Raw genomic sequence first — 12312 nt, forward strand, 5'->3', positions numbered from 1 at the left:
GAGCCGTAGCTCGGCTCCCCTTTTCTAGGGGGTTTTGATGTAGAAAAGGCTAATTGGAGAGGTTGCTGTGGTAGTGTAATTCACTCGCCCCAGATTCATACCAACAACTTGTATAAAGGTGAGCGAGTCAGAATATTCTGGCATGTCCAATTTAGCAGTTCTCTGGTATTATAGCAATATTTTACCTTAGAAATAGCGCTAAAGGAACGTATTTCACAGAGCACCATGGCCGAGCCCAGAAATACAAGTCTTAACTACCAAATCCCCTTGTTCGAAGCTTACGACCAGTTCATCTGCCGCTAAGTACCTTCCTCTTGTTAAAGGCCAAGGGTTTTTATATGTATCGGAACAATTACTAAGTTTGAAGATTCAGTAATGGTTTTGGATTATAAATATTTTTTTAAATTTCTTTTTACTTTTCTTTGCAAAACTATAATTATAACTGACATACTATCATATAAGATAAGAACTAAAACCAACAGCAACACCTGGGTATAGTTATTACGAGGCAAATACATATACGTATAAAAAGACATCATGTGAGAGTGAAAGGTAGTAGTACGTGCTACCTTGAAGTCAAAATCACAACAAGCTCATGAGCTGCCTACTTTTGTTGATCTTAACCAGTCTAAAAGTTGCCATTAGTGAAATTAACACTTTAACACCGATTGGATGTATTAAACGTCGATATAAATTGTCTGTTGGGTGCCGATTGGACGTATGGTACGTCGACATAAATTTTTTTTTTAAATTCGCAGAAAAATAGTTATAGGCCTACAATGCAAAAACTTTTAATCACACGCCTTGGGGATGCTGGGAGCTCACGGATCAAGGCGTTGTTTTGTTTACAATCGTTACCCAGGCCATGGAGTATTATATATGAAAATGTGTGCAATTTCATGTAGAATACAACAATAAACAACTCATGGTTATAGCTTTTATCAATTTTGAAATATTTTCATATAAATAACAATAAGTGCCAAAATTTCAACCTTCGGTCAAATTTGACTCTACCAAAATGGTCGAAAAATGCAATTGTAAGCTAAAACTCTAATATTCTAGTAATATTCAATCATTTACCTTCATTTTGCAACAAATTGGAAGTCTCTAGCACAATATTTTGATTTTTGGTGAATCTATGAAAAAAAAAATTTTCTTACGTCCGCACGGTAATCTTCCGAAAAAATCATAAATTTTTTCGTCCGATTGTCGTAATGTTTGCACCATTTTAAATTAGTTGTTACATAAAGTTTTAAATATGAAAATGTGTGCAATTTCATGTAGAATACAACAAAAAACTACCCATGGTTGTAGCTTTTATCAGTTTTGAAATATTTTCATATAAATAACGATAAATAGAAAAAATTTGTCCTTCGGTCAAATTTAACTCTACCGAAATGGTAAAAAACTGCAATTGTAAGCAACAACACTTAAAGTCTAGTAATATTCAATCAATTACCTTCATTTTGCAACAAACAGGAAGTCTCTAGCACAATATTTCGATTTACAGTGAAAATTTGAAAACAGCTTTTTTTTGCGTCCGTGCATTACGAATTCATGCATCATTTTGTGATAATATTTTCTCTGTGTTGCCTTGATTGTTTTACAATGTGTTATATACCAAAATGATTGCAATTTAGTGTACAATACAACAACAAAAATTAACTTGTTAGCTTTAACCGTTTTGCTGACAGCGCGATTTGTATTCAATTATGAATTTTTTTTTTCACGCTGTCCTATGTCCCAATATTTATATATGATAATGATAATTTTTTTCATTTCTGATGGTTGCATACTAAACTTCAGGCAATGACAAAAAAAGGAGCCACAAATGAACTTTTAATCTTGAAGACTAAGGGTGCTGTGATTTAAGAAAAAAAAATTTTTCCGCTTCAGCGCTCACTCGCGAACGCCGCCGGCATACGGGAGACGATTTTTTAAATACCGCTTCGGCGTTTAAGGGTTATGGGCTATAGAAGTAATGGAACCTCTTTCCCACCCAATTCCCCCAAATCAATAGCACGTAATATGTATTGCTCCTCACCATGACTGAATCCATCCACCACCCAAAACCTGTTACTGCTACTCATATGAAAGTATCCATCCATTACTTGTTAAGCAGCTTTCCCTAATAATCATAGGTTCAAAACAAAGTAGTATATTATCAATACTATTACGTGTTATTAAATAAAAATCCATAATCATATAGTAAACTTTATTAATATGTAAAATATAAAAGCAAAGACTTTCAAACACCTGAATGGTGTTCCTCATCAGTGTTAACACTCAAGGGGATGAAAGTATTTGCTTGTATATTTACAGTTATATAGGTTACCATATAATTGTGGATTTTTATTACACAGATCGTTTTTTAAGAGATTGTAAATTTCTTAGTAATATTACGTATTATTATTATTATTATTATTATTATTATTTTTTTTTTTTTTTTTGCTCTATCACAGTCCTCCAATTCGACTGGGAGGTATTTATAGTGTGGGGTTCCGGGTTGCATCCTGCCTCCTTAGGAGTCCATCACTTTTCTTACTATGTGTGCCATTTCTAGGATCACACTCTTCTGCATGAGTCCTGGAGCTACTTCAGCATCTAGTTTTTCTAGATTCCTTTTCAGGGATCTTGGGATCATGCCTAGTGCTCCTATGATTATGGGTACGATTTCCACTGGCATATCCCATATTCTTCTTATTTCTATTTTCAGATCTTGATGCTTATCCATTTTTTCCCTCTCTTTCTCTTCAACTCTGGTGTCCCATGGTATTGCGACATCAATGAGTGATACTTTCTTCTTGACTTTGTCAATCAACGTCACGTCTGGTCTATTTGCACGTATTCACCCTATCCGTTTAGTATACGTATTATTATTATTATTATTATTATTATTATTATTATTATCATTATTATTAGCCATGCTGCAAACCTAACTGGAAAACCAGAATGATACAAACCCAAATGCCTAAGCAGGACAAAAGAAATAGTACTTCAGTGAAGCAAACTATAAATGAGAAATAACAAAAGACACATCAGACAAAACAAATTATGAAATTAGACTCACAAGAGAATGCTCAGATCAACAAATAAAAAGCATTTACACCCAATCTGAACTTCTGAATTCCCGATAATTAAACCTTTTTCAGATTGGCTCATTAATGAAAAATGAAGACAGGCACAGAAAAATACAATGCCAACAAATACTGCTAAAGTAATTGAGTCTATTGTGGAATTCAGCAAGGTGCAGAATTTGCTTCAATAGATATATCTATATTTAGGTGTTACTGTTAAACCTTTGAGTTATGATGAAGTCATTTAACATCACTCTACTCCCATCGCTTGGCATGCTAATGAGAAAAATGTTATCCACTCACAACTTTGGCAAGCCTCAATGTGTCATTAGGAGTTTTTCGTAATGTTTTTTAAATTTCCCAACAGAGGACAGAAGAATGCATGTATTCAGCTTCAAAATGATAACAAAACTAGCTTTTTATCATTAAAATAAATTCACATCAAGCAATAAAAGACAAAAACTTTGTCCATAAAAAGTTAGTGTGCTTTACCACAAGAATTTTGGGATGCCCTCAAAATCTCAAAGGCCTAGTAGATTGGTGCCAGCTATTTTTTCAAATTAGAAGTTATGTATGGTAACCCCTCAAATATAACACAATAAATGAAATCTGGACAAATCTTTAAGAAACTGAGCCATGCACACATAATAAAAAAAAAAAAAATATGACACAGTGTCACCTTAAAATAAGTGGGTCTTTTCATCCATTTTTATAAAAATCATCAGTATAATAATGAGGATTGAAGCACTAAATCATGCAGTAAAATCAGTAAGATGCATGGTACAATTCTTACCATATTTACACTAAATCATGCAGTAAAATCAGTAAGATGCACAGTACAATTCTTACCATATTTGTCCTCGTGGTCAACTAATAAAAGAGTTTCATGAGCTGTGAGTACAAAAATGTATCCTACTAATCACATTTTTAGTTGTGCCACTGCTAGAGGCCCAATAAAGACATTTTTCTAGGAATACTTCAATAATAACCAAAAGGTTAATTAAAGTCAAATGTATAGGGCAAAGGTTTCAAGCAGATTCTTTTATATGTGTACCTATTAACCAATAGCATATATAGATTTTTAATAAAGAAGCAGCATATACTTAAGCGTACCGTGATTCAGTTTGTCCCTCCAATTTGTTGTATTCAAGTCATGGTATAAACCCTCTAAGTCCTGGACATCTGAAAAGTCTGCACCCTTGAAGTACACCTTCGTAGTCACTTGCAGACGTTCCTGTAACAGTCACTTATGTTAGGAACTCCGAGGTATATTGACACACTAATTTAGGCAGCTAAGATCCATCAAATCTTTTCAAGCAACAAATTAGTATCCCTAAGGTGTTAGAAACTAAAATAGACAAGATTAGCCTTTTTGTTTATGAAAGGAAAAAAAAATTACCGTACTTAAAACTTCCACAATAATTAACAAGGAAGAAATATGCTTCATACACAATATTACCACGGCAAGAAATATAATAATTTTCATGATTGATCACCCTAATAAGGTGTAGGTATAGCATCAGGGGCAAGTGGAAGCCACTATCACAGATACTTTGCCAATTAGCTCTCTCCTCTCTCAAAATCCCCCGCCAGAGAGGTGCCGTTACAACGGCTACCTTCCGCTCATCACTACTACCTCTGCCAAGAACCCTCATTCCTGAAATACGCACCTAAGCTTGGGCCAGCTAAAGGGTGGGGAAAGGAAAAGAGAGGGATGGGTTCACTGGGCGACACAGGTCTTCACCCAGAAATATATTTTTCCTTTGTCAAAATCCCTTTTCTGGGATTGACCTGTGTCGCCCAGTGAAATAGTAACAGAGAATTGGCCATACAAGCTTGGTAAATTGAGAGTAAAACAAAAAATTTTATGTGAAAAGGAAAAAATAAAATTTTTCTTACAATCATTGTTTTAATGATCCAAGTTAAGGATACAAAATACAAAGAGTAAATAACGTATAAAAATATATGACCAAGTTCATACCATCACCAGGAAAATCAACACAAGTAATGAATATAACAACACATGAAATAATGAACTATGTACAAGTACAGGAGTGGGTTGATAAGCAATCCAGTCCGTAACAAAAAGGCAAAAAGGGAGGGAATACAAGCAAGGCAGGTAGGTGAGAGGGAGTACCAAAAGGTAATTATTAGCAAAATCAATGATTAATAATATACAACATTACAAAATACATAATTAGGCTGTATCAGGGGAGACAGTAGCCACTGCTCGGATATCATAGACCTGAGGAACTGAATCCGGATTAGCTTGATTAATAAAATAAAGAATTTGTTGTCTGATGGCCTTCAAGGAAATGGTTCCACCATTCTCTCTAATAAAAAGAGGACCTGAAGACTTATTAGAAGTTCTGTCAAGATAAGAGTTTAATGTAATAACTGGACATAATGATGGGTCCTGTGGAAGAGGGACAATCTTCCACGGAGACCATCTGTTCTGAGGGTCTTCATTCTTTGCCAAGAATTTCCAATCCGGAGAAAGCAGAACTTCTCCTGACGGGAGGAAATCAACATGATTTGGTTCTCTAGAGAGAGAGCCGACATTTCAGATATTCTGGCACCTGAGGCCAGGCTCAGTAAAAATAATGTCAGTATCTGAAGCTAACTTGAGTACGTCATTTAAAAACCAGGAGACCATATGAGGCCGGTTTACTGGTCTCAGACAAGCACATGCTCTAGGGATAGACGAGAAGTACGAATCTGTTAAATCAATATTAAAGCCAGACTGAAACATCTTCCTCAAGGCGGATTTAATCGTAGTAATGGTACTAGCAGCTAGGCCTTTTTCGAAGAGTTCTAAAAAATGAAATTGCCAGATTCGTAGTCATTGTCTGAACATCCGATTCTTTTAGAAAGATGGCTAACTTCCTCACTGCCGAATCATACTGCCGGAGTGTCGATTCTCTTTCGTCTGATTCCATGAACAATGTGTTTAGCGGATCAATATTAGCATCTTTCTGTGCCGCAAACTTCATGAAGTCCCTAAAGTTAGGGCATTCAGAATGCTTGAGGAAGCTGACACAGTCTGAGTTTGTACCACCTGAGTCAACTTTGGGTTGGGAATCCGTCTGGGACGGAGTTTCAACTCTAGTAGAAGAGGAAACCAATTGCTCTTTGGCCAGTTGGGTGCTACCAGTGCTATCTGCCCTTTGAAAGATCTGAGTTTGTGTAGAACTTTCATCAAAAGGTTTATTGGCAGAAATAGGTAAATCTTCTGCCAATTGTTCCAGACTATGGACATCGCATCTGTGGCGTGAGCCAGAGGATCCAAATTGGGAGCCACATAACATGGAAGTTTGTGGTTGGACTCCGTGGCGAACAGGTCTATCTGAAGGCCCGGTATTTATAGGCAAATCCAATTGAATGACTTTGCGTCCAAGGACCACTCCGATTCCAGCGTTGTCGTCCTGGACAGTGAATCCGCTATGACATTCCGTACTCCTGCCAGGTGAGTAGCTGACAGGTGCCAATGATGTTTCATTGCCAACGAGAAGATTGCTATCATCATGTGATTTATGTGGCTCGACTTCGAGCCTCCTTTGTTTAGGCAGTGAACTATCACTGCACTGTCCAAGACTAGTCTAATATGAATATTCCTGGCCGGAGCTAGTCGTTTCAGGGTCAGGAAAATGGCCATTGTTTCTAGGATGTTGATATGGAACTGGCGGAATACTGTCAACCATGTTCCTTGAACCTTCTTGTACTGAGAATAGCACCCCCATCCGCTGAGGGGCATCTGTGTGGACTACTAGAGACGGCAGGGGAAATTGGAGCGGTACCGACTTGGAAAGCCTCTTGACTGTCATCCATGGACGAAGTCTTTTCCTTAGTATCAGCGGAATCAGGGAGATTTTGTCTCTGAGTCTGCTGTTGGCTCTTCTCCGCCATACCCGATTGATGTCCTTCAGTCTGGCTTTCAACAAAAGATCTGTTATTGAAGCAAACTGAAGTGAACCTAAGACTCTTTCTTGGGTACGACGAGAAGCCCGTCTGTTCTTGAGAAATTGTCTCGTAGCTTTCGCTATCTCTTTGCACTTGGTTGGCAGAAGAGATAGTTTGTGTGCGGTTAGATCCCATTGAATTCCTAACCATTGAAAGCGAGACACTGGAATGAGACAGGACTTTTTCTTTTTTATCTGGAATCCCAGATACTCTAGAAATTTTATTACTTTGGCTGTCGCACTGCGACATTCCTTGTCGTTGGGTGCCCAAATTAGCCAGTCGTCTAGGTAAGCTACTAGCGAACCCCCTGAGCTCTTAGTTCCTGAACTACTCTCTCTCCTAGTTTGGTGAATATTCTGGGCGCTATATTGAGCCCGAATGGCATGACTCTGAACAAGTAAGCCTGTCTTCCTAATTTGAAGCCTAGGTAGGGAGAAAAGTTTCTTACTATCAGGACGTGATAATAAGCGTCTGTAAGATCGATAGAGGTGGTGACAACCCCATGGGGAAGTAAGGTCTGCACCTGCGAGACGGTTAGCATGCGGAACTTGTCGCATTGAATGTATGAGTTGAGACGGGACAAGTCCAGAATCACTCTTTGTTTGTCCGTGTCCTTTTTTGGTACAGTGAACAAACGTCCTTGAAATTTCAGGTGTCTGACTTTTTTTATTGCCTTCTTTTGAAGAAGGTCTTTGGCATAGTCTAGAAGGTCTGTCGTTGGAATTTGGTGGAATCTAACTGGTGGAGGAGGCCCTTTTATCCATCTCCAACCCAGGCCTTTTGATATGATACTGTGGGCCCACGGACTAAAGGTCCAATGGTCCCGGAAGAGGTACAGTATCCCGCCTACCTGGAGAGGCTCATAGACTGGATGAGGTCTTACTTCCTCTGCCTCCTCTGGGACATCTGCCTCTGGAGGGAGCTCTGGAACCAGCTCTGTGCCGGTAAGCACCTCTTGCTCTGCTACCCCTTGCATGTCGGTTATAGCCTCGAAACACCCCTTGCGCTTCAAACGAAGCGTTGAAGGCCGGGGACGTCACGAAAGTAGCCAAACTCAAGGACGGTTGAGTTGGCTGACTCTGCAGCAACACCAATTGTTGTTGTGGTCGTGCCTTGGAGGTCGAAGGTTGACCAATCTGGGAGACGGGAACTGCCTGAATCACCATCTATGCCTGAAGGGCCTGGAAGGGCTCATACTTCTTGACCCTCTTCCTACCTTTGGGCTGCAGTCCGGAGGTCTCATAGAACTTCCTTTTGGAGGGAAGACCCCAGAGGACACGAAAGTTCTGATTAGCCCTAGCAGCCTCACTGATTACGCTGTTAACTACGTCTTCAGGAAAGAGGTTAGGTCCCCAGATTGCTGCTTTAATGAGCTTATTAGGCTCGTGTCTAATGGAAGCATCGGCAAGAACATGCTTCCTACAGTTCCGCCTAGCAACCACAAAGTCATAAAGGTCACACTGAAAAGACTGCAAAAGTGACTTTGTTAGAACCCGGAATAGAGGTTCCTCAGAGTAGACAGAAGCTGTCAATTTCGATGTAGTAATAGAGTTGATCGACCTACTCAGTCTACACCTGGACTCAAACTCTGCCTTTACCATGGCATCCGGGATTCTGGGTAATCGTTCACTAAACTGAGTGGAAGCACACTCCGGATCGAGTTTGCCCACTGTCAACGTTTCTGGAGTGCCCACCCAGCACTCCAGATCTCCGGGAAAGAGCAGAGAGGTAGGCTCTGTCTCTCGAAGCTGAGGCATCAGCTACTCCTCCATTCCGGCCTGCAGAGTTAACTCCGCGATCTTAGATGTGCAAGGGGTCGGGATGTTATCCCGATACCACGAACATGGTGTAGCAACTCTTGTGTGGCGTCAGTTTGGTGTTGACGCACTCCCATTCTGAAAGGGTGCAGACCCATGCCGACTGTGCCTGGTCCCTAGGATAAATTACAGTTTCCTTTGGGACCCTGTCTACCCTGACTAATGCTTCCTCAGCTAACCCAGTGAAGCCTGGGAAGGGAAACTGGAGGTCCGCCGGGAAGAACTCTTAATCTTCCACGGGACAGGTTCCACAGCCTTCAATCGTCAGCATGCCATCTGAAAAGGGAGCATACAGAGCCAACCACCATGGGTTGCTATTCTCGAATGGTGGAAGCTTAGAAGCGTCCAGCACAATGAAGGACTGCTGTGTGCCTCCGGACTGCGTAAGTCCGGCCAGTAAACTCTCCTGGACTTGTAGTCTTTGAGCCAGAGACAGGATGGACTGACCCGATGTCTCCAAGCTCGAAGCGAGCTGAGAAGACATCGACTGAAACCTAGAGTCCACGATATTGCCCATCTTCTCCATTAGAAGACTAGCGAAGGCATCAGGATCGAAGCCGGACTCCGTAGGTCTGGCTTTAGATACCTTAGCTCTTGACCCCTTAGGCGGGGGAGTAGCTTTAGCCGAGGAAGCCATAGGTGTGGGAGCCAATGACGACCTGGCGGAACTCGCCGGAGTAGGTTTAGCTGGTCTGGTAGTCCTAGGCAGTCTTCTTTTTCAGGGCTTTCACCTTGGGGATCACGGAACCAGACCTGTCCCCAAGGTTCATGGACTTTGAGAAGCCCTGAAAAGAAGAGGAAGAAGATGGAGTTGGGCTGAAAGAAAGTGATTTCTTTTTAACAGATATAGATCTAAAACTACCTGCCTCATTTACTTCCCTACCTTCTTCCTGCGCGTCGACGGTCATGGGTTCATGATGGATACTGATGGCCGCCACCTCTTCCGCCACCTCCTCGCACAAGGCTTCTTGGTCTTCCGGAGGGGCCTGGGTCTCCATCCATATTTTGGCAATAATAAGGGCCGCCACTTCCCTAGCTACTGCCGAAGAAGTCCTCGCGTTCGGGTACAGTAACGAACAAAGCTCCTCCGACAGTACATAGGGGCATCCGGCAGCCACGTTCCTACCAAAACCTCCAACTCAGACCCTTAGGGTCACCAATGAGGAGGTTTTCAGCGCCTGAGTTGTCTGTAAGAGAGGACGAAATCAGATCCTCAAATGGCAGAACGTGCCTTATTTCCAAATATGTATATATGTAAGGATATATCATAAAAATAGAGAACATTACCAAGGTGAGGATGGTACCTACTGAATCATCAGTCACATACTCAAACAAGGAGTAGCAAACTTCACAGCCGTCCGGATGCCAGACCAAGAGGTTATCGACCTCCACAGCACAACTGGCATGAGATCAACAGACCTCATGACCACACAGTTGTTGGAGGACGGCTGTGCAACCCAACTCCTGACAGCGTACCATCTGTAAGTTAAAATTGGTACATGAGTATCTTCAAATAGTTACGCCGGAGTTAATTCCGGTGGTATGTTTACACTTAGACTAGTTCTACTGAAACTCGCTAAAGGTAAACATCAACTATTATAATTTTGCATAACGTAAAAGCTCTGAATGTCTCCACCTGCTCCGGAATCCATAATCTTGGTATCGCAATAGCTATGACCGGCGGAGTTGGCCTGATACGAACAGAACAGGGAAACAAGGTAAAACCTAAGCCTGAGTCTGATCACACCGGAGTAGGATAGCAATTCCAAGTCAATTGGAAACACATTGCCTAAGCCTAGTTCCGCCCCCACCGAAGTGGGGAAAGCAGCGATAACAACAGAGAATTACGGAAAACAGAGCGGCAGGAACAGCGGCACGTAGAACTCGGCGTATAACATTCTGGCGCATGTGATGGTAGACCACACCTCACCGGAATAAACACAGGCCCAGAGACATACCAACAGAGACTACATAATCTTCTAATCCTTAACCTCCTCCGACTAATCCCCGGAACAGTGCTCGACGCTCCAGCTGCTGTTCACCGGTAGGATTACTTGGTCAGCGAGCTAACGAAGCACCGCCGGAATGAGTCCGGAACGGAAGGAAGAGCCCGGAGGAGAAAGGTAAAATAGTAATTGCCTGGCAACAGCAACCGGTCAGGTGATTACCACCCTCCGAGAAGCCGTGAAGACATACCAACAGAGATTACATAATCTTCTAATCCTTAACCTCCGCCGACTAATCCCCCGGAACAGTCCTTGACGCTCCAGCTGCTGTTCACCGGTAGGATTACTTGGTCAGCGAGCTAACGAAGCACCGCTGGAACGAGTCCGGAACAAAAGGAAGAGCCCGGAGGAGAAAGGTAAACTAGTAATCGCCTGGCAACAGCAACCGGTCAGGTGATTACCACCCTCCGAGAAGCTATGAAGTAGCCTACTACTAAAGGGGCAGAAGACGGCTGGCCAACTGACACCCTAAAGGAGGTAACAGCCAAGGCTATACATTACAAAATTTATTGATAAGGAATTATTGGAAGTACCGGCGAATAAAGGCAAGCCCATCTACGAGCCCAGCCTAACCCTCCAAAATCGGATACACCGATCTGGTCAGGTAAGCTAGGATAGCACCTACTAGTACGTCACGAAAGAGGACATTCTAGAGCCTAACCTAACCCTCCAAAATCGAACATATCAACCTGGTCAGGTAAGACAGGCCTAGCACCTACATTTACGTAACAAGAGAGGAACTTTCTAGTGATGGATCACCCTCCAAAACCAATATGTCAGTCTGATCAGGTAAGCCAGGACTAGTAGCAACTATGGATAGCGAGTAGCACTCTCAAACGCCTAGCCTAACCTCCAAAACCTAGGCCTCGATCTGGTCAGGTAGGCTAGGGTTGGTAATTATTTGTGTAGGACTTCCAAACTAACCTCATCAAAATAAAATTAGCATATCAATATAATATAATAATAAGATAATACAAATAATACCACATACACAACATGCATGAGCACAGCGAATGGATAAGGGCTTTCCTTTACCTCCAAAATAATTGGAGTAGTATTAGGCTAGCTAGCCTAGACCGCCTCAATCACACTACGCACACATGAAGTAGAATTGAAAATTAATACAGCACTTTCGTGAGGAAACCAAATTGCTCATGAAGGACGGATGACTGACGAGGGAAACCCTCTAAATAAGGCCAAAAAATGTAATGGCTCCAACAGTGATACACAAGCCTATCGGTACACATCAGGAGTGAAATGGTAAAATTTCACGACAACAGTAACGCTTACTGTGATGTGTAATAGTGGTGAAAATAAGATACGCATCAAAATAAAAAGTTGAGATGACTGAGTAACGCGGTAACTTGATGTAAACATGGCGGCTCCCATGCAAACACCTCAACTATTAAACTTCTCATATAAGGGCAAACTGTTGCCTAACCGCATTCAAAG

At 41.6% G+C, this 12312-nt stretch overlaps 1 protein-coding gene across 1 annotated transcript in view; it reads right to left on the bottom strand.

Annotated features, from left to right (window-relative positions):
• LOC135205991 (late secretory pathway protein AVL9 homolog) overlaps positions 1-12312 on the bottom strand; it is a gene marked incomplete at its 5' end in the record, with an annotated part of 226407 nt that overhangs the window by 206420 nt on the left and 7675 nt on the right. The window contains 2 exons of the mRNA XM_064237162.1: positions 3927-3947; positions 4191-4311. Coding sequence (XP_064093232.1) covers positions 3927-3947; positions 4191-4311 — 142 coding nt within the window. The remainder of the gene's footprint in view (positions 1-3926; positions 3948-4190; positions 4312-12312) is intronic.

Source organism: Macrobrachium nipponense, chromosome 29 (genome assembly GCF_015104395.2).
Source record: "Macrobrachium nipponense isolate FS-2020 chromosome 29, ASM1510439v2, whole genome shotgun sequence".
Lineage (NCBI taxonomy): Eukaryota > Metazoa > Arthropoda > Malacostraca > Decapoda > Palaemonidae > Macrobrachium > Macrobrachium nipponense.